Genomic DNA, 24,780 nt, shown 5'->3' on the forward strand with positions numbered 1-24,780 from the left:
CTGGAGGGGGCGGGCGGGGCGGGGGTTGAGGGCCGTGAGCTGGGGGAACATGGGTGGCAGGAGAGAGTCTCTGAGTCTTCCCCCATCCCCCTGTCGAACTGTGCCTGGGGCAGCTGTGAGTATTGGGGGGTCACAATGGGTCTGTGCACCCCCCAAGCAGCCCGTGGCAGGGCCTGGCTACCTGTCACTGTGGCCCGTAGTTGAGGGCCGGGGGGCTGGCGCCGTAGACGTCAAATGGGTGGAGGCTGGCGGGCAGCAGGTACGGTGCCACCCGTGGCTTGGCCCCGATGTACACGCTGTGGTAGGAGAGGGGTTTGTACACGGGGCCCCCCAGCTCCGGGGGGAGGGGGCGCTGCGCAGCCAAGCTGTCCTGGAAGCCACGGGCTCCCGCAAGGGGCGCGAGAGGGGAGTGCTGGAGTGGGGCGGCCTCCTGCAGCAGGGTGGGGGGCAGCTCCCCCCTGACACGGCGCCGGCCCGGCAGCCCTGGGGAGAGAGCAGAGAACAAGGGCCACTGACAGCCATGGCAGGGTTGCTGTGCTAAGGTCCCCAAGCCCCCTTGTCACAGCCAGAGCCCCGCCCCTTCTTGGCTCCGCCCCCTGCCAGAACCCCGCCCCCTGCCTTGCTCTGCCGCTGCCGGAGCCCCGCCCTCCACCTCCATCCCCTGCCCCTTCCCTCAGCCAGTATTAAAAGCCCACAAGCCCCATCCCTGGCCTGTGGCTCCGAGAGCCCTCCCTGCCCCACATGGCCGGCACTGCAGGGCATGACCAAGAGCTGCTGGGTGGGGCTCCCCCCCCCCCGACACCTCCCAGTGGGGTGCGCCCAGCCAGCTGCATGTCACAGCCCTGCCCCCACATGCTGTTCGGCTGGGCTGGGGGTGTCCCGGTGCCGGAGCTAAGAGCCTGGGGGTGGGAGTTACCTTTCTCCTGCGTGTCCTTCAGCTGGGAGGCGGGGCCCGTCCCCCGAATGCGGGCCAGCGTGTCCAGCAGGGGCCCTGATGCTCCAGGCCTGCAGGAGGGAAGGGGGAGGGTGAGAACAGCGGGGCCCCAGCTGGGGTGAGACTTTGGAGGGGGGAGCAGGAGGATGGGCAGAGGTGCCCCTCCCCCCAACTCGCACCCAGCTCCCATGCGAGATCCTGGGTGCACACTCTGTAATGAGCTAATTTGCATATGTGCAACCCATCCTGCCTCGTTTGGTTCTGGGCTGGTGAGAGCTGGGCAGGAGCAGATGCTGGGGTGCACGGCAGGGGAGGGGTAGGTGGTTAGGACAGTGGGGCCCCGGGGAGAAGGGGAGTTACTAGGGTGCCCAGCTCCCATGGGGGGGAGGGATTGAGGGGGGCAGTTACCAGTCGTCTGGCTCGCAGTCCCGGAACCCTTTGGCGAAGGGGTTACTGGCGATTTTCAGCTGGGTGATCTGCAGAGAGAGAGGTGGGGGGTGAAGGGAGCAGCCCAGCTCAGCGGCTCCCCAGGCAAAGCAGGGCAGGAATCCTGGGAAGGGACCCCCAAACCCTTTGCATGAAATCAAAAAAGGCCAGGAAGCCATCATCCAGCAGGAGGCGCTGTGGCACCAGTAAGGGAGCTGGAGCTTGCCTTGCCCTGCTCTGTGCTCCCCAGCAGGGGGTGCTGTGTCACCAGGGAGTGGGAGGAACCTGCTCTCTCCAGCAGGGGGCTCTGTGACACCAGTAAGGGAGATGGAGCTTGCCTTGCCCAGCTCTGCTCTCCCCAGCAGGGGGGGCTGTGACACCAGCGAGTGGGAAGAGCCTGTACAGCCTACCCCTGCCCTCTCCAGCAGGGGGCGCTGTGACTCCAGGGAGTGGGAGGAGCCTGTACAGCCTACCCCTGCCCTCTCCAGAAGGGGCCCTCAGACTCCAGGGAGTGGGAGGAGCCTGGATTGCCCAGCCCTGCCCTCTCCAGCAGGGGGTGCTGTGACACCAGGGAGTGGGAGGAGCCTGGATTGCCCAGCCCTGCCCGCTCCAGCAGGGGGTGCCATGGCCCTTAGCTGGTGTGGCAGGGAAGGGGATCCAGACCGGGGCTGGGGAAGGCTGGCTCTGTGCCCCGTGGGGCAGTGCCGGTCCCGGGGCTGCGTGCGCACCCGGTGGTTCTGGTAGGCCGTCACCGCCATGAACTGGGTCTCTGCGAAGGTGAAGGATTTGAAGTTCTCGTGGGCGAAGCGCTCGCTGTCCCGGCGTGGGTCCACGTACACCACGTGGAAGCGGGGCTGGTACCGGTGCATGGAGTTCAGGATGATCTGGGGGTGCCAGGGAAGAGCCAGGCTGGGACGGGCCCGGGACAGCCACTGCCCTGTCCCACCGCCCTGTGGCAGAGTGTCTTGTGTTTCTGCATCCCCTCCAGTCCCACAGCCCTGGCCCAGCACCCTGCCCCCATCCTCCACCTTGTAGGGCCGTGTCCCATAGACGGTCCCTCAGCAACCGCCTGCTCCTGCCTGTGGTGCCATATCCCTGAGCCAGGCAGCGCCCCCAACACCAATTGGAGCTGGTGCTAAGGTCCCCAAGTCCACTCGTCACTGCCACAGCCTCACCCCCTGCCTTGGCTCCCCCTGCCACTGCCAGAGCCCCCCCCTCCCAGAGGGGAACGGCCCCATGCCCCATTCATCCAGCCACGGCTTAACCGTTTCCATTCGGTGACTGGGACCTGGTGTGTGTATGTGGGAGTTGCGGGGAGGGGGGATGCTGCAGCTGGACAGTCTGTGGCCCAAGGGGCTATCCCCCTGTCCCCACCCCCATGGTCTCCCCGGCTGCCCCGCTGTGGCCCGGTGGCTCACGTGGCCGTTGTCGTCCAGCAGGTTGTTGGTGAGTTTGAGCTTGTCGAAGGAGACGATCTGCCTCATCCACTGGCCCCCCTTGGCAGGCGAGTCGGGGTGGAAGTGGACGCGGCCGGGCGCGGCTGGGTCTGCCCTACCCGCCACCAGCCACGAGGAGCTGTGGAAGGCGTATCTGCAGGGAGAGGCAGGGCCTGAGCACGGGGGGGGGGGAGGGAGAGGGCATCAGCTCCTGGGGACCTCCCACACCCCCGCATATGGAGGCCTTATGGCACTGACTAGGGCTGTCTGGGCCCCGGAGGTTCCTCCCGCCCCCTGTAGCAGGGGGACCCAATTCCTGTTCTGGGCTCCAGGACATTTCCATGGGGGCTGGGATCCTGGGGTGCAGGCACTGACGGGGGGCGTGCGAAGGGGGGTGGGGGAGGCTGCAGGAGTTGAGTGGAGAGCGGGGGGGGCAGAGGGAGGGAGCTGACAGGGGGGTGCCCCCCACCCAACGGGCTGCTCTGCTCAAGGCCCTGCTTGGGGGGCTAAGCAGGCGCTCCCCCCCCGTTGTGTCCCCCCACCTGTATCGCTTATCATCCAGGGGCACGAAGTCCATGAGCAGCACGTAGTCGGCCAGCGGGTCCAGCCCCGAGAGCTTCACCTGGAAGGTGGGGAACATCCGCCTGCAAGAGAGGAGCGCGGAGGACACCGGCTGCTGGCGTCGCCCGTCACACGGCGCTGGGGGATGGGGCACGGGGAGTGGGTTGCAGGGGTCCCACGGGGCAGGGACATTGGTGTCTCCCCATCACATGGGGAAGGGGCGCCGGGGGTCCTTGGTCACACAAAGGGAGGGGGGTTGAGCTGTTGCATGTGGGGGAGTGGGGGGGGGCAGCAGTGTTCCCTGTAAGCTGGGCGCTTGGGTGGAGAGTCAAATGCTTCCCAGCTGATTAGCAGAGAGCCCACAGTCAGGGTTTTGTTTCTACAGGTGGTGCACATGTGCACATAACAAAATTCATTCCACACAGGAGGATGGGCCAGACCAGGGGAACCATTGGTGGCCAGTCACAGAGGAGGGGCTGGGAGTGTCGGCCACACGGGGCACTGGGTTGCCCTGTCTCAGTCCTCGCCTCCTTCCCCCTCCAGGGGTGCACATGGGGGAGGTGTAAGGGCGCCGGGCTGCCAGGCCTGGGGGCAGGACAGATGGGCACAGAATGGGGTATGTAGCACCCTGGCCAAGGTGGGCCTGAGCATGAGTGTGGGGCAATGTGAGCGCAAGGGTGCACAGGCAGAGGGGGCGGGGGCCAGTGGGGAGAGCTGGGGCCAGGGGGGTGGTGGGAGACTGGAGGGTAGTGGGGGGCAAGGTGCTGGAATGGGGGGAGGTGCATTGGAAGCACTCAGCGGGAGGGGCAGCGCTGCTGGACGCCAGCACCCCCCCCCCCGAATATCACACTGCAGCAGTGGCCTGTGACCCCTGTAACAGGGACGGAGCGGCTGGGGGGGGGGGACAGGCGCCACCGCTGGCAATGCCATCCCCACAGCCCCTTGCAATAGGCCCAGCGCCCACCCAGCCCCATGGGCCCCCTCTGTGCCCAGCCACCCTCCCCATCACTGTCACTAGTGCCCAGCCAATCCAGGCCGGGCCTGTCCCACCCCGGTGCCTCCAAGGGCTGAGTGGGGGCCGTGACGTGTGGCACCAGCTGCCAGCCTGCAGCTCGGGGTGAGGGGCATCGCCCAGATCAGCCCCTCTTGCCTGGGGGACACCAGGCAGGGGCATGGGGCACAGAGGGGAGCGGTGGGGGTGGCCTGGCCCCTGCCCTGGGCTGTCCCGTCCCGGCGCGGCCCTGCCCGGCGCCGCCCACCTACCTCCCCGCCTTGGTGACAATCATCTCGGTGCCCAGGCTGTTGAATTCCTCCCACAGGCTCCGCATCTCCAGCTGCACGGCCACATTGGACACGCGCTGGTTCTTCCTGGGCGGCGGGACGCCGGCCCCGAGCCCCCCGGCCCCCTCCCCGGCCCCGGCACCCAACCTGCTGCAGGCCGGCGGGGGCCCCAGCAGGCAGGGAGCCCCTACGGGGCCGCCCCACTCGGGGCCAGAGGCGAAGGGGCCCACGTCCGACGTCAGGATGCTCAGGCTGGCTGTGAGGAAAGCTGGCAAAGGAGGGGAGAGGGTGGGGCCACGCTCCTGTGGGGATGGGGCGCTGGGATGGGGGTCGCAGAAACCGGATGAGGCCCCAAAGCGAAGGGCTGTGCCCTTGACACCCCCTGTGCTGGTCCCACAGACCCTGTAATCCTGGCCCCAGGCCCCCAGCTCCGACCCCAACCCCTTGATATCCCAGCCCCGGGCTCCCCCGGGCTCCCTGGCCATGGCCTCCCTCCTTGACTCCTAGCCCCCAGGTTCCCCAGCTCTGACCGCAGCCCCCGGCTATCCCGGCCCTAGGCTCCCCCACCCTCGATTCCCAGCCCCCTGCTAGCCCGGCCCCAAACTCCCTGCCTCCTCCTATCCCAGCCCTGGGCTCTGACCTGCAGCCCCCTGCTATTCTGGGTTCTCCTCTACCCCACTCCTACCAGTGCCCCTAATCCCAGCCTGCATCCCCTGATAGCGCAGCCCTGAGCTCCCTCACCCGCCCCCCCCACCCCCACCCTCTGCAGTGAAATCCCCTGTCCCGGGCCCCTTGCTCCTTCCTGAGACACCAGCCCGGCCCGTGGCCTCTCCAGTAACTGGCAACCGGGCTGCTGGGCCCGGAGCCAGGGCCCCTGCTCTGCGGGTGGCTTTCACATCCTGGAGCCGCGTGCGGCAGGGCCGCTCCCCACGGGCTCCAAGCCAGGCCGCTGGGGTTCCCGCCCCCCCTCCGACCAGGATCCTGGCAGCTTGGCCTCTTGCTCACACCCAGCTGGCATCAGAGCCCGCCCGCCACACCTTCCCCGACGCGGCTCAGCCAGGCCAGAGACAGGCCAGACCCTGTCATCAGGGGCGCAGAACCCACAAGTCCTGGCTCCCAGCCCCTCAGCTCTGACCACTAGACCCTACTACCCTCCCATAGCCAGGCCTGGAACCCACAAGTCCTGGTTCCCAGCCCCGTGACTCTGACCACTAGACCCTACTGCCCTCCCATTGCCAGGCCTGGAACCCACAAGTCCTGGTTCCCAGCTCCGTGACTCTGACCACTAGACCCTACTGCTCTCCCATTGCCAGGCCTGGAACCCACAAGTCCTGGTTCCCAGCTCCTTGACTCTGACCACTAGATCCTACTGCCCTCCCATTGCCAGGCCTGGAACCCACAAGTCCTGGTTCCCAGCTCCTTGACTCTGACCACTAGACCCTACTGCCCTCCCATAGCCAGGCCTGGAACCCACAAGTCCTGGTTCCCAGCTCCTTGACTCTGACCACTAGACCCTACTGCCCTCCCATTGCCAGGCCTGGAACCCACAAGTCCTGGTTCCCAGCTCCGTGACTCTGACCACTAGACCCTACTGCTCTCCCATTGCCAGGCCTGGAACCCACAAGTCCTGGTTCCCAGCTCCTTGACTCTGACCACTAGACCCTACTGCCCTCCCATAGCCAGGCCTGGAACCCACAAGTCCTGGTTCCCAGCTCCTTGACTCTGACCACTAGACCCTACTGCCCTCCCATAGCCAGGCCTGGAACCCACAAGTCCTGGCTCCCAGCCCCACCCCTCTGCTCTAACCAACCAGTTCCCTCTGTCCCCGCCCCCCTCCCCCCTGGCGTGCCCACGCTTTGGACAGGCCCATAACCTGTTGCTGGCAGTAAATTCCATGAACGGTAACAATTCCCGCGCCCCGTCCGCCTGTGGGGAGGGACCCCCACGCCCTGCGCGTGACCCTGGGCGCGGCCCCCTGCCCAGCGACCCCCAAACGCCGTGCCAGGCGCTGAGCGTGGTCACAGGGGTTAGGTACTTGGCTCGCTTGTGATCAGCAGGCGCCAGAGCTCAGCCAGCAATGGAGGGGCCTGATCCTGACCCCAGCCACGCTGCCCCCCTTGCCCCACACAGCACTGCACCCCGGTCCCCCTCCGCTGGTGTGGCTGAGTCCCTCGCTTGCCCGTAGCTCACTGCAGGCTGGCCAGGGGTGAAGTGCCATGGCCTGGGGCAGGGAGCTGGGCGAGGCGGAGGCGTGGGGCTGGAGGTAAACAGGGGAAACACCAGCAAAGGGTTCAGAGCGGGGGAGCCCCCGGCCGGATTTACCTGCCATCGGTGCAGCGGGCGTCACTCTGGGCTCCAGAGCCCGTCTCCCCGGCCCGGTGTGGCTGCGACTTGCTTTCTGGAGCCTCCGGGTTGGCCCTGGCGATTTTATTCTCCTGCTCGGGGGGCGGAGATTCGCCCTGCCCGGCGCGGAGCTGAGCAGCTCCTTGGGGGGCACTGGCTGGCTCGGGGCGAGCCGAGAACCCCCCCCTCCCGCCTTGGCAGCAGCTCCGCCATCAACTATTGATGAGCGTGCGGCGAGCGGGACACGGGGGACAGCTGCCCTGGCGCACCGGCTGGACCCGCCCGTAGCCCCGAGCCGGAGAGGCGCTGACCTCCCTCGGAGGGTTTAGCTTTGCCCCTCAGGCCTTAATGAATGTTTCCTTTGCACCGCTCCAGAGCCCGGCCAGGAGGGGACCAGAGGGCTCCCTGGCCTGCAGTGGGAGGGACAGAGAGGGGCTGCCTGTCCCCTAGCCTCACAAGGCAAGAGGGCCCAGGGTAGCCACGTCAGGGGCTGTGCTGAGCCGGCATCCCTGGCAGCAGAATCAGGCCCAGTGGAAGAAGCGGAGGGAACATATTAAACCTTCTCTGCTGTAATCCACTCCCCTGCTATCCTGGCCTCCCATCCCACAGCTCAGCCCCTGCCCCTCCATCCCGGCCTGCTGCCTCCCTCAATCCCAGCTCTGCCTGCTCCTCTCCTGGCTCTGCCCACCCCTCTCTGAGCTCCCACCAGCCCAAACATGAATTACCCCCCCCCCCCCGGGATGTTTGCCCTGCCTGGCTACGTCTACACAGCAGAGCTATTTCCGGATACCTCTGGTATCCCGAAATAGCTGGTCCGCGTCCTAAGAGCAAGCCTGTTGTGTAGACATGTAACGGGCCTGCTATTCCGACGGCCCTGTAAGACCTCCTTGCATGAGGGCCAAGGGACGTTTCAGTCCAGCGCCTTATTTCAAAATTCGGTGCTTGGTAGACAGTGCGACATTTCAAATTTCAAAATAACATGGAAATAAGCTACGCAATTTGTGTGGCATCAATTGCGTAGCTTATTTTGAGGTCAGGGTGCTGTGTAGACAGCCCCGCCCCGCTCTGTCTGGCTTTTTCCTAAAAGCTGTTTGACAATCAGCTGTTTTTGGTCACTGTTTTCTGACACGGGACCCTTCAACAGCGACCGGCTTGTCCCGCAGCCTTTGAAGTTACACGGGCCAATCTCAGTTCCTAAAGCCAATGCAATAAGGGCGCGTCTACACAGCAACATTATTTCAAAATAACGGAGGCCGCATCTACACAGCAGGTGGGTATTTCGAAATAACGTCGAAATGCTGCCAAGCTGGAGGACTTCTCACTCCAGCTCCTATAACCCTCATTGTCCGAGGAGTAGGGGAAGTCGGCAGGAGAGTGCTCGATTTTGGAATAAGCACGATGTAGACACTCCCAATTTCGAAATACGCTACACAATTGCCGTGGCTCAATCTGCGTAGCCTATTTCGAGGTAAGCCGTGCTGTGTAGATGCACCCTACAGGGTTTCGAAATAAGGCGCTATTCCGAACCGTCCCTTAACCCTCATTCAGTGAGGTTTACAGGGATGTTGGAATAGCGAGCCTGTTATATTTCGATATAATGGGCTCACTCTTAAGACGCAGAATAGCTATTTTGGGATTCCAGCGGTATCCTGAAATAGCTCCACCGTGTAGCCGTAGCCGAAGAGAAATAAAGCCAAACGAGCCGTGTCTGTATGGATCCCCGGGGCGGCTCAGTGCAGTGCGCTACAAAGCAACAAAACTCCCTTGCAAACGCGCCTGTGTGTAGCAAGGTGAGTCAGTTACTCCCACCCCCTCCCAGCCATTAAAACCCCAGGACGTCCCTCTTTGTGTCACACCCTACACAACACTGAACCCCTGCCACGAGTCCTCCACCGGCCCCGCTCACATCCGCAGCCTCCCTCCCACTTGGAAGCACAAACCTCACCCAGATCACTGGGGGCCTTTAGAAGACTGTGGCCTGACTGCAGGAGAGCCCAGAATGGGCTCTGTGGCCAGCCACGGTCACGTTCCCGCTCCGTGACTCGGTTTCCCCACCTGCAGAACGAGGCGGATGCGCCGACCTGCGCTGCGGGCTGTCGCTGTGGGGGCTCTGCTCTCTGCAGGCTGGTCTGAGCCGGACCCCCCCCCCCGCGCTCTTCTCTGCCTCCCCCAGGGCTGAGCTGAGGGTGGGGGTGCCAGGGCCCAGCAAGGGCGAAGGCCGGGGGTACTCTGCCAGGCCGCTGCTTTCCCTGCCTCTCTGTTCCCGGGGTCACAGCCCTGGGCGCTGGCTCGGCTGGCAGGGCCAGGGACAGTGCAGAGGCCAAAGGGAATCACGTGGGCAGAGAAAAGGGGAGCTGAGAGCAGCACCCTGGCTCCCAGCCTGGTCAGGGGGTAGCTGGAGCCAGGGAGGAGGTGGTGTCACCACGGTCACGCTGTCTGGGTTGGTCAGGAGGCCCAGTGGGGTCCCGGATCCAGGAGACGCTCGCTCCTTTGTGGCCGCACAGCCCTTGTCCCACGGAGGGACCCCCAGATCCACGTGGGGGGGGGGTCTCGCCTCACAAAACAGGTCTCAGCAATTCCAGCATCACCGCCCCGCCCATTGCCAGCTGGTCGTCGCGACAATCCACGACTGTACCCCGCAGCCGTCACCGCGTGCCACAGGCGCCTTGGGCCCAGTCTGTCTGGGCTGAGGTGCCCTTTGGAGGAGGCAGCGCACAGGCCCTGGGCACCCTGCCAGGACACCCCCCCCTCCACTCGCCCAGCAGATGGGCACCCCCCAGCAGCGAGGGGCTGCAAGGACGTGGGGGGGACCTGCCGGCGGCCGGCTGAATGGCCCCTGTGCTGGCCGGGAGTGGAGCGACGCTGGGTCCGCGGGCGCTGGCCGGTGCCGCACTGCGGGGCCGGGTGCCGTGGACGGGCACAGCAGAGGATCCTGTCCACAGGCCGTGGGCAGCGATCCCTGGTGGTGCCGTGGCAGACGCTGAGGGAGCCGTCCGTGGCCCAGCTCCCCCTCCACGTGGGACAAGGCCAGGCTTTGGGGGAATCGCCCCACACGGACTGGCTGGAGCCCGCCCCATCCCCAGCCGGCGACTGGCCATTGCAGACGTGGCTATGGAGCCAGGCTGGGGTCCTGGGCCTGCTGGAGGCTCCCTGGTGTCCCTGGCCTGGTTTGGCCGTGGCAGGGCCAGGGCCTGGAGTTGCTGGTGTGCCACAGCCCAGTGGCCTGGCAGCGGGACTTCCCCACCCCGCCCCGGCCCCTCATGGCTCCCGGGGCCCAGTCAGACATGGAGGCTGAGGGGCTGGCGGCCGGAGGGGGCTGGTGGGCGGCGCAGAGGGGATGGTCTGTGGGCACTGCTCACGTGCTGGGGGGCATGGAGGGCTCAATAGCAAATCTCAATGCCCCTCCACCCCACAGGCCCAGTCATCGCACAGACAGCTCCAGTGGCACCCCCCCGATCCCTCGCTGAGCAGCACCAGCAACAGCCATAAGCCCCCCTCATGAATGCCCCCCCCCAGATGTGCTCAGCCCCCCAGGGCTCAGGATCTCCTCGGCCCTCATCCATCTTCCCCTGCCAAGCTGCTGTCAGCGCCGCGGCGCTTCCTCTCACACCTGCTCATCTCGGCGCTCGATAGGCGCCGGCCCTGCCGGGCACTGATTGCAGCTGGCGACAGAGGGAGATGAATGGGCTGCGGAGCCGGCGCTGCAGGGGACAGGGCGGCTGAGCCGGGCGGGGGAGGCTGCGCGTGCAGTGATGGGGGGGCTGGGGCGAGGGGAGCCGAGGCCTGGCCTGGCCAGGCAGCCAGGGGCCTGGCATGGGGAGGGGTTCTCCTGCCCCAGTGCCCCCCCCGCAGGGCAGACAAGCAGGGGCCCGGGGCCATGGGCCCTTTCAATCCCCAGTGAGCTGCAGGAGGAGAGACTGCAAAGGAGCATGGCAGGGGCAGAGGCAGAAGATCTGGGGGGGTATGAATCACATATGGGTCTCAGTGCTGGGGATGTCTGGAAATGGGGGCACAGGCCTCACTCCCGTCTCGATGTCGGGCACCCCCAGGTGCTGTGTCCCAGCAGAGGGGGCGTGGCCGTGTCTTGGTGGCAGTCACCCCAGGGGTACGTGTAGACTACATCCTTCTGCCGACAGAGGGATGTAAATGAGACATACCGACATAGTCCATGAAGCGGGGATTTAAATATCCCCCGCTTCATTAGAATAAAAATGGCGGCCGTGTGCTGCCGAATCAGCTGCTTGTTGGCAAAAAGTGGCAGTCAAGACGGGAATCGGTCGACGGGGAAGCCTTTGTTGACCGCTCCCTTGCGCCTCGTGAAATGAGGTTTACAGGAGCGGTCGACAAAGGCTTCCTTTTTAGTTTTAAAATAAATCTGATAAATAATGATTTGCTTTTTCTTAACATTGTATTTGTAGCCCTTGGTCTTGTGCTCGCTCTCTCATCACGTCACCCTGTGTCCCCAAGAGCCACGCCCCACCCACTCCCAGCCTAGCCCTTCTCCGGTTCCACGTGCAGGGCTGGGGCTGCCTGCAGCTTGGATCCAGCCCCTCCTGGCATCAGGGGCAGAGCCAGGCCCAGTGCAGCTGCGGCTCACACCCCGACACCCCGCACCGGCGGCCACAGCGAGAGCTGGGCCTGGTGTGTCTTGGGCCCAGCCCCTCCCGTTTGCTGGGGGGAGAAGATAACAAAAAAAGCAAATAAACAACCCCAAACACTAACCCCCCCCAAGCATTTATCAATTAAAACAAACTATTTATAACGAAGACCAACTTAGCAGAGCAAAACAAACCAAACATCATTCAAATGAACAACATCATGACGCAAATCTTCCTAATCCCAAACTAAAGCATCGGCCCCGCCTGAGAAACCCCCGCTCCTCCGCCCATAATCAACCCCCGGACTATCAACTGGCCAAAAGAACATCGTTTAGCGCAGTGGTCCCCAACGCGGTGCCCGCGGGCGCCGTGGCACCCGCCAGGCCATTTCTGTGCGCCCGCCGAGTGATCGGGGCCAGCCCCGCCCCCTGGCATGTGGTGCATGGGCGGTGTCAGCCCTGGGCACGCAGCGTATGGGTGGCCCTGCCCCCGGGTGCCTGGCACGTGAGTGGCCCCGTCCCTGGGCTCCCGGCAGCCCCAAAAGGTTGGGGACCACTGGTTTAGCGGAGCAGCGTGTCTGTCTGTCTGTCTGGGTAAGCGTCTGCTAACTGCTTTGCCAATGTGTTCCCAATGAACGCGGCGTGTTGCCTTTTCCCCTATACAAATCCCATGTGCTTCTTATCAGCATGACACCGGGTGCCCTACACCCCAACCCCCGAATTCCCCTCCTGCGCCCCCTACTCCCGCCACCCCTCCTGCGCCCACCCGGGGAAACTGACCCACATGCAAAGAGCACCTGGGGTGGCTCATTCCCCAGCGCCTTGGGGGACCCAGAGGAGTGTTTGGGGGGAAGCACTGCCAGGCGCTTTGGGCTTCGCTGCTCCTCCCCCCAAGGGCCTTCCCCATGGGGAGGAACAGGGAAAATTTCTGTGAGTTTCAGGCAGGCATGAGCTCTGGGAAGTGCCGAAATGTGGCCCCTGGGCTGGGGCGGGCGGGACCACAGATCTTGGAGAGACACGTCAGTGTCACATCTCACCTGTCGGCCCGGCCCAGCCTGTTCGGGATCAAGGGGGAACTAACCCCTCTCTGAGAAGTGTGAGGCTGGGGGAGGGGCTGGGCAGCCACCCCATGGCCATGAGGTGGAGAGGATACACCAGGCCCCAAACCGCAGGCCTGGGGCTCCCCAAGGAACCCAGGGTGCAGGTGGCCTGAGGGGTCAGGGCAGGACAGGCAGTGGCCACATGGTGGCGGCACAGGCCAGGGTCCCTGAAGCAGCAGCCCTAAGGCACCTTGCAGAGCAGGCCAGCCTCGCCCGGCCGGCTCTGTACGGGGGAATCGGAGGAACAAAGCGGTGGGGTGAGGTGCCCCAGGCCAGGAAGCCAATGGCTCCGTATCGTGCTCCGACTCTTAGGCCACGCTCCCCCCTCGCTCTCCACAGGGAAAGTGCCTCCGAGAGGCGAGGTGGCGGAGAAGAGGGGTGGGCGGCAGCAGGCTCCCCCAGCCATTGAAAACCAGGCCTGAAGGCTGCAGCGTTAGTGTCTCAGCTCCGGCCTGAGAGCTCCACTGGTCCCACGGGGCTGGGATCCAGGCCCTTCTGTTTGCACAAACGGCTGCACGTCCGGACGGCTTTTAGGGCTGCCTCTGGAGGCGAGCTTGCCAAGGGGCATGCTGCACACAGTGCGGGGGGGACGGGGGACAGATACCCTCAGCCCCACCCCCTCTGCCTGGGCCCCGCCCCTTCTGCCTGAGGTCCCACCCTTTCCAAGAACGTAAGGATGGGCCCCCTCCACCTGGCCCAGGATCCCAGCGTGGCTGTCGGCTCCCCTGGCTGCAACCAGGTCAAATGCAACAAGAAACCCCCCTGGAGCCCCACAGCAAAGGTCCCCGCTACTTCAAGGCCTATGGGGCGGCTGTTCTAAGGCCTAGATCATCAGAGGTGGCTGGGCACCTAACTCACATTGCAACCCATGGGAGTTGGGCACTAAAATCTCTTTGGACCTGGCTCCGTAGCGCTTCAGCCGCTAGAGCCTGAAAGTTCCTTGTAGTCCTGGGAGGGAATTCCCAGCTGGCGCCTGTACAGACAGCGCGTCCCTCCAGGGCTCCTGGCTGGGCCAGGGCAAACTGCAGCTGCCTTGGGCAGAGCCTGGAAGCGAGGGACACAGGAAACGGGGCCTGGCCAGGCAACGAGGCAGCAGGAACCACGTCCTGGTTGTCAAGAGCTGCCCAGCCAGAGCGCACTCAGCTCCCCTCCCCGGCCCAGCTGCAGCCCTTCCTCTACCCTCCGGCTGCGCAAGGAAACGGGTCTGGCATTAGCAGCACCCGGCAGGCACAAAAGCACCTTCTAGTGGCGGCTGAGACCCCCGGGGCTTCTAACCGCTGGTAAAGAGAAAGAAAACAGCCGCCCTGGTGCCCCAACCCCGGGACAGAGCCGGGGCGCCGAGATGTTAGAGGGATTATCCGTCCCCCTCCCACCACCCTGCTCCTGCGAACAGAGACCAGCCACACCGGAGATGCAAACAATTCAGTGTGTATTGGGGTCAGCTCCAGCCAGCATGGATCCAATTTTCTTTTTCCTTTTCCCCCCAACCTCCTTCTTGTTTATATAGTAACATGCCCAGCTACCCCTTAACCATCATTTACTGCCATTTAATTAACCAGCCCTAACGAGATTAGCGAACCTATTATACCCCGCCACCTTCACTGGTTTACGCCCAGCAACATTAATTCTAGAGCAGGCAGAAACAATCCAGGAGCCAGAGACCAGACAGATGCGCCACGGAGCAGCGGGGGCCGTAAAGACGAACAAATGCAGAAACGAGGCTTTCACAACCCCAGCCATTGATCAGTGGGGCCTTGCCAGACAGAGAGCGCTCCCCCGAAGTCGTCTTTAAACAGGCGAGGCTCCGCCTCTACCTGGGGGCGATGGCCTGGCTCCCCCTTTCCACCCGCCCCCTCCTGCCTGATGGCGATACGGCCGGGTTGGGTTGGGTGAGCAGGTGACGGGATGTTCCCCAGCTGCCCCTGCTGTTTAGCCAAAGGTCACTGGTGATGGGTGTGTGTGTGAGGGGCCATGTGCCCCCCCCAATGCTGTGAGTGGGAGGGACTAGGGGCCAGAGCCTGAGAGAGGCTTGGGGCACTAGCTGGGAGGCCCGGTGCTTACAGGGGTTCTTCCCCTCCCCCCCCATACTCACTGCTTCTCCCCACCACTGCCAGTGAATGCAGAGCAGGGGGGGGGGTCCTGCTGCAGGTGCCAGATTCCTACTAGTCCCCTGGGCAGCATCCCTGGAGGAGGGGGCTGGAGGAAAGGGGCAGGCCAAAATCAAAGCAGAACGTTCTCTGGGCGCATCATGACTCTGCCCTGCCCCCCACGGCGCCATTCACACCGGATCCTGTTTAAAACCTTGTTTCTGCTCGCTCGAAAAGGAATCGTTTCCCCCCCTAATTCCCATCAAGCCCCGAGCCTCATCCTTTGCCCAGGACAGCAGCTGGGATCCAGGCACAGCAGTAAATGGTTCCAGATGTGCAGCTCCGGGGCAGGAAGGGGACGCAGCCTCCGCCACACGATACAGGCTGCGTCGTCCCCCACTTCCTGCTATCACAACTCCCGGCAGCTGCCGGCAGAAGCGCTGCAGAAGAGGAAGAGAAACAGCTGTTGGTTATGGTGCCCAGATGCGGAGGGGACCTTTCCCCTTGTGGCTCTGCTCTGGTGCCAGCAGGTCCCATGAGACTTTTCCCCTCTAGGATGCTCCAGTTCTGATCTGGTCCCAGGGTGTGGTCCTGGTTGCTTCGGGGGTAGGACATGGGGCCTTTGCCCTGTAAGAGGTGCTATCCCAACCTGGCCCCCGAGCAGCCACCTGGCTGGTTTAGGGGGGCTGGGAATGGGATACGGGGTCTTTCCCAGTTGCAGTGCAGCCAGTGTCGGTAACGGCTCCTGCCTGAGTGGTGGATCTCAGCCTGGGAAGAAGATGCCCGACTTGCAGGAGTTACCCACCCATGGGAAAAGGAGCCTGGAGATGAAGCTCTCTAGGGCGGGCAGGCAGGACACAGGCAGGACATGGAGCAGGCTGGGACAGAGACCGTATCTTCTTACGCGTTTGTACAGCGCCTGGCGCAGTCGGAGCACAGCTGCCATATAAATAGCAACAGGGCCCGGGAGGGTGGGGGCTGAACCATCCCCGGGACACCTTCAACTACTGCTACAGTTCCCCCGTGGGAGGAATTGCCCGCCCAGGGGTGGGGCTGGAGGGTACCTGTGCCGCAGGGGGTATTTGCAAACGAACGGGAAGGACGCATCGTTGACAAAATCATTCCAGGTGATGTGGCCTGCAAGAGACACAGCCAGGAGCAATCAGCCCAGGATCAAACCTACCAATGGCAGGAATGGACACTGGAAAGTCATTGGCATGTGATGTGAGCCCTCTCCTGGGCAGGGACCACAGGGGTGCCAGAGAGAGGGAGACAGAGAGAGAGAGACAGAGACAGAGAGTGTTTATGGGGATAGATAGATAGATAGATAGATAGATAGATAGATAGATAGATAGATAGATAGATAGATAGATAGATAGATGGGGTGTATGGGGATAGATAGATAGATAGAAAGACTCACCAGAGCCATCCTTACCCACATGCAGAATACACAGCTACGTAGGGCACCCGAAAATTTGGGGCACGGCTGTGTCTTAATGTTCACCCACCTGCCTCTTCTTATCCCTGTTCTGTGGCTCTGCCTCCTCCTTTAAGTTAACTTACATGTGGAGAAGCCACTTTTGTAAAACAAAAGGGAGTTTTTCTTCACTCAGCGCACAGTTAACCTGTGGAACTCCTTGCCAAAAGATGGGACTAGGACTTCAGCAGGGTTCAAAAAAAGAGCTAGCTAGATTCATGGAGGTTGGGTCCATCAGTCTCTATTTGCCAGGATGGGTAGGAATGGTTCCCTGGCCTCTGTTTCTCACCTGACAATTCCCTGTTGCGTTCCCTCCCTCTGCGGCATCTGGCATTGCCCACTGTGGTCAAACAGGGCCGTGGGCTAGATGGACCTTTGGTCTGACCCAGTGTGGCCGTTTATGTGCATAAAGGTCTGCCTGCCCAATTAGCAGAACACGGAACCCGTGAAAGAGCCATGCAGGTGGTAACGAAGCCATTTAATCACCTTCTTAAAAAATGAAAAAACTTAAAAACCAACAAAGGGTCTGGTAGCACTTTCTAGCCTAACGAAACATGTCGATGGGATCATGAGCTTCCGTGGGCACAGCCCACTTCTTCAGATGACCGGAGTGCTGGGAGTCCAGAACCAGAACTAAATCAGGGAAGTAGGAGGGGGATTGTAAGGGGGAGGGAAAGGGGACATTGGGTAGATAAGGGGGCGTCCCCCCTCTCCAGTCTGGGGCTGGGCAGAGAGGGACCAGTTCAGTAGCACGGACTAGGGCCCCTAACCCTAAGGACGGCCCTGCCTCTCACAGTGCCAGATTCTTTGGTGCAGACTGAGTGAAACGCTCCCCTAGCGCCCATATAGCTTGGGTGTCCCTGGCCACATGTGGGGCCATCGGAGCCCGAGGGGACCACTCACTGCTCCCTTTGCGACCTTTGCTTTGTAAGTGGGTCGCAGTGCTTGAAGGTTGTCGCTCCTCCAGCCTATGTGCATGTGCCGATCTCTGATCCTGGCATATTGAGCGGGTGAGGGGAACTCCAGAAACCGGTCAGCCACCCAGGAGGGCTTATGCTCGGCTTGGGTGCCAGACGGCCCAATGGTTGGATCGGCTGTTCCAGCCACTCTCAGGCACTGAATCTGGACAGGACCTTCTGGCAAGAGTCTGAGGGTTGAGCTACGGAGCCAGTCCTGACCACACAGAGCCCCCAGGCACCAGCCCCGCCCCAGGACAACACTCGCACCTTTTTGCACACTCCAAGAGCCCAGGTAGTTTTCTCCCGAGGGCTGGCTTGGACCATAATTCTGGAAATCGAATTCGGAACCATCCGTCCACACGAAGGATCCCTCCTGGGGAGAGAGCAAGGGGTTAGTGATGGACCCAATGGCCAGGAGCGCTGGGGGGAGAGGAGATGGAGCAGCAGCCACGGCTAAGGCATCAGCATTGTCTCTAGCGCCTCAGCTGCCCCTACAACTCCAGCTGCAGAGGCTCTTCTGTACGATTCTCTATGTCCTTCCTCATTGCAGCCCCTCCAGCAATGCCAGAGTCAGCCGCACACCACCCCTAGGCTGTGGGGAAGGGCCCTCCCCATTCTACAGATAGGAAAACCAAGCACAGGCTAGATTAAGTGACTGCACCAAGGTGACATGGGAGCAGTGGCAGAAACAGGACCAGGACCCAGGATGCTCCATTCCCACTGCACGGCTCTAGCTGCCGGGCCTTCCTTCTGACTGTCAGGCTGGCAGAAGGAGCAGTGACAACCTGGCTTGGAACCAGCTCTGATAGCCAGTGTCACCTGCACCTGATCCGAACACGCCTTCCCCGCACGCAGCCCAGCCCCAGCTCTCCCACAAGCTCAGCCGGCAGGGCCTGGTACTTACAGTGGAAGGTCCCCTCTGCCAGATGTGTGGAGGTGGAAATAAAAAGTTCTACCCCCTGTATCCCAGCATGCTTTGCAGCTCAGGGAGAGTAACACTTACCTCTTCCCTAATGCTTTTTGTTAGTAGAGCTCAGAATGAGCTACAAAGCAGGTCAGTGGCACTGTCCTAATTTTACAATGGGGAAACTGAGGCACAAGGCGAGACTGGTGATTTGCCTCCATGATTAGGGGTTTAGAACGGGTCCCGTATGAAGAGAGATTAAAAATACTTAGACTTTTTGATCTTCGAAAAGAGAAGACTAAGGGTGGATATGGTAGAGGTCTATAAAATCATGACTGGTGCGGAAAAAGTGAATAAGGAAAAGTTATTTACTTATTCCCACAATAGAAGAACTAGGGGTCACCAAATGAAATGAATAGGCAGCAAGTTTAAAACAAACAAACAAAAGAAAATTTTTCTTCACTCAGCGCACAGTTAACCTGTGGAACTCCTTGCCAGAGGATGTGGTGAAGACCAGGCTTTAACAGGGATCAAAAAAGAGCTAGATAGATTCATGGAGGTTAGGTCCATCAATGGCTATTAGCCAGGATGGGCAGAAATGGTGTTCCTAGCCTCTGTTTGTCTGGAAATGGGCGACAGGGGAGGGATCACATGAGGATTACCTGTTGTGTTCCCTCTCTCGGGGGCATCTGGTATTGGCCACTGTTGGCAGACAGGACACTGGGGTAGATGGATCTTTGGCCTGACCCAGTGTGGCCGTGCTTATGTTCTTATCTATCCCAGCAGCAGAGCCAAGAGTAGAATGGGGGCCCTCTGGGGCTAATCCTGGCAAAATCTCATTGCTCTGCTTCAGATTGCAATCGCAAGCCCATGACACCCTGGTGTAAACAGCAATACCAGTCAGATCCCCCACCCCTTCCCCAGTTCCCTGGCGGTTGCTCTGAGGCTGCAATCCGGGTTGCGCCCGATGCAGGAGGCAGGCAGGTACCTTGAACGTGTCGTGTCCGCCGATCCAGTACGCCTGCCCTTTGGTGTAATCCTGCAGCTTGCCCATCAGAAGAAAGATGAAGTCATTCTCCTCCGCGCTGTGGATGGAGGCCAGGTGGGCAAACTTGCCCTGGCTCTGACATTCCATCTGAAAAGGCACCACAAGGGAAAAAACTCACATTTGGCTACAACCGGCACCCCTTCCAAAAGCGCTCAGAAAGCAATCACCGTCCATGGGGCAGGGCCCTAGACAGAGGGGGGGGTGGCTTGTTGTTGAGGCAGAGGGCTAGCCTTGAAGAGAGAAGGGCTGAATTTCCAGCTCTGCCACAGGCTCACCAGGTAGCCTTGGGCACGTTTCTTAGCTCGGTTTCCCCCACAGGGAGGGGACTGGTCAGAGGCATCTCTCCTAGGGCCATAAACAATATCTCTGCTACCGCAGCGCGGCTGCATGACGCCATTCTAGCATTTCCAGGGTAGGTCAAGGTGCCGGGAAGGGGGCTGGGGTGAGGGGTAGGAAGCGGACTTTGAGGGAAGAGGCAACATTGGGGCGTGGGAAAGGAGGGGACACAGGGGCAGGGCCATGACTTGGGCATCTGTGCCACCCCCACTTTAAGAGTCCAGCTTCAGAATATCAGCCTGTGCAGAGCCTCTTGGGAAGATGGGTGGAGCTGAGCTGATGGGTGGGGAGCCGTTAATTGCTGCCATCCGCCACAACTTACTGGGGGGGGGCCACTACGAGCTCTACCAACCAGATGGCAAAGACCCCTTATGCGTGTCCTCCAGCCCTCCGCCCCCACTTTCACTGGGTTTCCCCATCCCCAGGGCAGGGGGACACTGGCTATCAGTCCCCAGCACATTCCTGGACACGTGGGGACAGACGGCATGTCGTGTTGTAGACAGACCCACAGAGAAATGCCCCTGAGCCGAGCACATACCGAGCTATTGGGAGGAGGGAAATAACAGCCCTCAGAGGAGTGTTTCAAGGCGGAGAGCAGACAGAGGCCATAGGAAAGGCTGGGAAATTCCCCCAGAGTTGTTTGCAGGTTCGATATTCCCTCTATTCTTTTCCATCCATGTGCAGAATAATGTGTATGTGCACTGAGGCGTGGGTGGATGTGCACCACCAATAGAAACCCAAACTCAGCAGTGGGCCCTCTGCTAATCCGCTGGGCAGCATTGGAGTCTCTCCTGAGCGGAGGCAAAAATGCCCAGCTTACAGGGAGCCCTGGTCAAAGCTGCTTCTCTAGGGGTAGATTCCCCCTCACGTGGCCCTGGATCTAAAAACGTACGGCGACTCCCACAGCTGGCCAGAATCCAGCCCTTAGCAACGCGCCCTCAGGAGCACGTCCTAACCCCCGCCTCTCTCCGCTCAGCGAATATACCCAGCTGGTCACACTCCTGCCCGCTGTTTCTCATCAGCAGGTCAGGGCCAGCGAGCTGGCAACCCACAGCAGCAATTCCAGCAGCCTGGCTGCTGGACACGGAGAGAGGCCCCCGAGGAGCGAAGCCGTGTCCAAGGGGCCGGTTGAGGACGCAGCACGGATGTTCAAGTTCCCAGTGGGGGGAAGGTTTCAGAGCCCAGATGCCAGCCCAGGCCCCAGCAGACACAAAGCTATTTTTCATCTCGTGAGCCCTGGTCTTCTGAGCTGGGGGGAGAGGGGGCGTCTATTAACGGCAGTGTAGACACTCCCTAAGCATAAGTCCCAAGGGACATCTCTGTGAGAGAGGGCTGCTCCCTCTCCAGGCCTCACTCTAAGGAGCTGAGGAGTATGTGCTAGTGCAGAGAAGCTGCTCTGTGATGCTAAAAAGGTGTGTGTGTGTGGGGAGGGGGGGAGGTGACTGTCAATCAAACTATCCATGATGATCCCAAGCCAGGGGCCGCCAAGCGCTCTGTGCACTGGGGAAAAGGTGGGAGCAGAGGCGGAGTGCTCTGAAAGGTCTCCCAACACTTTGTGAAGGAAATCAATAGCTTTATCCCCATTTTACAGATGGGAAAACTGAGGCCCAGAAACGGGGAGTGACTGGCCCTAGCTCATCCAGCAAACCAGTGCTGGGAATAGAAGCCAGCTCTCCTGTCTCCCAAGCTCTTTCCACTAGGCCCTACTGTCAGACTTGCCTCAGCGTCTGTCCATTTTGCCCCTTTCATCACAGCCTTATAGCAGGAGTCTTTATACTGCACCCAGCCTTCGTCACAAAAGCCACGAGCGCAGAGACAGTTCCCCTGGGAGTACGCACCTAGCATCAAGAAAAGGAAAGAGAAATGAGTGTGCAAGAGCATAAAACATCAGTGCAGCCTATCCCACCCATTGATCCCACAGGCAGGGAAGTGTTACACCAATTGCTCATTGCAAGAGAAATCAGTGAAATCTTACTACCCACACCTTGTTTGGCTACATTTTGTGCAGCAGTCTGGGAACAGAGGTGGTCACAAACAGCACACTTCTAAGCCCCTCTGTCAGGGTGCTCAGGTTCACCCTCTCCCTTGTGCCACTTCCCAGAGAGCGACAAAACTTCCTGCCCTTTGCAACAGCCTCTGCCCCCCCCCCCAATAAAAGTAATTGCATCACAAATCGAACAAGGCATATCTGCCAAGACTGTACACTGGCTCATATGCTAAGACAGTGTGGAACAGCGTCACCTGATGACTCCACCATAGCAGGATCAACTCCCTGACGCGGGGAGAAGAGCGAGTGGACGCTGGGATTGTTAATGATTTTCACTGATTGCTTCGTTTGCCACTTGTATTTTTTCATCTTGCTAAATATTTTAGAAATGTGCTTCTGTCTGTCTGTCCATCTGTCTTTGAGTCTACTAGTTCCAGAGCTCCACCTACATGGTAAGTGCCAGGAACACCAGTTTGGTAGACAGCTTGTTCTTATCCTCACTTAAAGCAAGGTCAGGGGTTGGTTGCTCCAGGGAAATGGGATGGGCCTGGAATTTGACTGTTTCTCATAAAATGGAAAGGGAGGGTCTTGCAGGAAGGACAGTTATACTGCAGAATGACCACAGGGGGCAGCAAGGGGCCAGAGATGGGGACTGGGACAGCTATAACCCCATTGGGCCAGCAGGGAGGAGAAAGGAACAGCTCTCTACTGTCTATTTCAGAGAGTTTGTGTGTCTGTCCCCCAGCTGGGACTGTAGGCAGCTGGGGGGATCAGTGGGGTGTGCCAACAGCAGGAGGCCGCCCCCCACCCCGCACTCACAGGCAGCAGTGGTGAGGAAGGTGTTGGCTGGCTCCTCCCACCTTGGGGGCAGCGTGTAGCCCCAGACGCACCCCCCAGGTCTCCCCTCCGGCGCAAGGCTGGGGCGGGAGGAAGGGCGAAGGCGAGAGCCGACCACTCTCTACTTCACCTCCCACCTCTCAAGCAGAGCTCAGCCTCTGGGTCCCCAGGCTCCTGGGCACCCCCCAGGCCAGGGCAGCGATGACGAGGGTGAAGACACCTCTCCCAGGGCCAGCCTCCCCGCTGGTTCCCGGAGGCCCCCTCTGTCAGCGCCCAGGGAACATGGGGATCAGCAACAGGGACGCTCCGGCCGACTCACCCGGGGCAATGCACATGAGCAGGAGGCAGAGGGCTGTCCTGGGATCCATCGCTGGGGACGACGGGGCCAGCGAGAACAGACCGGCAGCACCGCTGATGAGCAGAGGCACCTTGCAGGGCGGGCTCTGGGGCTGGACTCCAAACACCTGGCACAGGCGGATGCAAAGAACTTCTTGAGTCAGACCTTTATATAGCACCTGAGTGACTCATCGCGCCGCCCGGACTGAGCCGTGTGTTCTACACGGCCCCGCTGCTGGCTCCAGCAGCGCTGCCTTAACCCCTTCTCCGCAGGGCGGCTGGCACGGCTCCCAGGTCAGGCCCACACTCCCTCTGTCGGTCCCCAGGCAGAATCCCCTCCCCTGCCGCAGCCCCTTCCCAGGGGAGGCCGCTCTCTCCTGGGGGTCTGGGCCTGCACCAAACAGGAGGGTTTGCTGAGTGTTGAACGCAGCTCAACCAGCCCAGCCCAGCCCAGCCCAGGCCCTCTGAGTCTCCCCTGCAGCAGGTTGGGCTCTGCCTGCTCTCTCTGTCCGGTTCAGAAGCCCCCTGAAGCTCCAATATCCCGTCCCCTGTCCTTTGTCTTCTGCCCAAGTAACAGGGTCGGCTGGGCCCCTCTCTTCTCCGCCTCCCCTCTCCACCGTCCTTTGGTCACCCCTGTCTGGAACCAGCTGGGCAGGTCACTGGGTCAGCTTAGGCAGACTTTCCAAACTTTGACTCATTCTTGGTACTCTTTTCTGCCCCCACTAGTTTCTCCCCATCGTTTCTGATGGGCAAACACCTGACTTGAACAGCTGCGTAAACAGAGCGGTCTCAGAGGGGGTGCCATGTTAGCCTATAACTTGAAAAACGAGTAGTCCCACGGCACCTCAGAGACTAACAGGAAAATAGAGAGAGAGAGAGAGAGAGAGAGAGGGTTTGTCTACACTACAGCACTAATTCGAACTAACTTAATTCGAATTAGTTAATTCGAACTAAGCTAATTCGAACTAGTGCATCTAGACCTAAAAACTAGTTTGAATTAGCATTTTGCTAATTCGAACTAGCATGTCCACACAGAGTGGACCCTGTACCGGGGTTAAGGATGGCCAGAAGCAGCGCCGGCAGGGCATCAGGTTAGGACTTAGAGCGTGGAGCTGCTGTCTCAGGCTAGCCAAGGGCTGTGCTTAAAGGGACCCGACCCCCACCCCGGACAGACAGTTCTCAGGGGTTCCCCACTTGCAAAGCAGTCCTGGCTTGGAGTGCCCTGAGTGCCCACACTCGGCACATCACAGCACTCGGCCATCAGACCGGCTGCACTTGCCACAGGCTGCCATCTGGGGGGGGAGGGTCAATTGGGGGGCTGCAGGAGAGTCTCCACCCCGAGGAGCCCGCAGAGCCACCCCAGTCCTCCCCATCGGGGGCTCGTACCTCATTCCTCCCTCACCTCCTTCTACTTATCCCTCCCTAGCCCCCCTTCCTGATGTACAAAATAAAGGACATGTGTGTTCAAAAATAGAAACTCTCTTTACTGAACAAAACTCGGGGAGACTGGGAAAAGGAGGTGGGAGAGGGGAAGAGAGAGGGTGGGAGAGGGGAGGGCAACTAAAATGATCAGGGGTTTGGAACAGGTCCCACATGAAGAGAGGCTAAAGAGACTGGGACTTCTCAGCTTAGAAAAGAGGAGACTGTAGGGGGATATGATAGAGGTCTATAAAAGCATGAGTGGTGTGGAGAGGGTGCATAAAGAAAAGTTCTTCATTAGTTCCCATAATAGAAGGACTAGAGGACACCAAATTAAATGAACGGGTAGCAGGCTTCAAATAATAACAGAAAGTTCTTCTTCACAAAGCAAATAGTCAACCTGTGGAACTCCTTGCTGCAGGAGGCTGTGAAGGCTAGAACTACAACAGAGTTTAAAGAGAAGTTAGATAAAGTCATGGAGGTTGGGTCCATGGAGTGCTATTAGCCAGGGGGTAGAAATGGTGTCCCTTGCCTCTGTTTGTGGTAGGCTGGAGATGGATGGCACGAGACAAATGGCTTGGTCATTGTCTTCGGTCCATCCCCTCCTGGGTACCTAGCATTGGCTGCTGTCGGCAAACAGGCTACTGGGCTAGATGGACCTTTGGTCTGACCCAGTACGGCCGTTCTAAGCTCAGGGCTCAGGGTCGGGGGT

General features: G+C 60.8%; 2 protein-coding genes across 3 annotated transcripts; both read right to left on the reverse strand.

The window, feature by feature from the left end:
• Position 1: 1 nt before the first annotated feature.
• On the reverse strand, positions 2–4,721 carry TBX10 (T-box transcription factor 10). The gene is made up of 7 exons (XM_075928812.2): positions 4,621–4,721; positions 3,339–3,440; positions 2,779–2,950; positions 2,089–2,244; positions 1,343–1,410; positions 917–1,005; positions 2–483 (listed from the first exon to the last, which is right to left on the reverse strand). Exons 1-7 carry the CDS (start codon positions 4,683–4,685, stop codon positions 185–187), a joined length of 951 nt encoding a protein of 316 aa, XP_075784927.2. The 5' UTR covers positions 4,686–4,721; the 3' UTR covers positions 2–184.
• A 9,369-nt stretch (positions 4,722–14,090) lies between these two features.
• On the reverse strand, positions 14,091–22,809 carry LOC102448171 (lectin-like). Of its 2 annotated transcripts, none has more exons than XM_075929123.2 (6): positions 22,633–22,809; positions 21,209–21,327; positions 19,094–19,240; positions 17,469–17,574; positions 15,830–15,902; positions 14,091–15,190 (listed from the first exon to the last, which is right to left on the reverse strand). In XM_075929123.2, exons 1-6 carry the CDS (start codon positions 22,679–22,681, stop codon positions 15,175–15,177), a joined length of 510 nt encoding a protein of 169 aa, XP_075785238.1. In that variant the 5' UTR covers positions 22,682–22,809; the 3' UTR covers positions 14,091–15,174. The 2 variants fall into 2 exon arrangements, with proteins under 2 accessions (XP_075785238.1, XP_075785236.1); XM_075929121.2 differs by having other exon boundaries at positions 14,091–15,205.
• Positions 22,810–24,780: the final 1,971 nt, after the last annotated feature.

The sequence above is a fragment of the Pelodiscus sinensis genome, chromosome 5 (assembly GCF_052426305.1).
Source record: "Pelodiscus sinensis isolate ZL-2025 chromosome 5, ASM5242630v1, whole genome shotgun sequence".
In the NCBI taxonomy this organism is placed as follows: Eukaryota; Metazoa; Chordata; order Testudines; family Trionychidae; genus Pelodiscus; species Pelodiscus sinensis.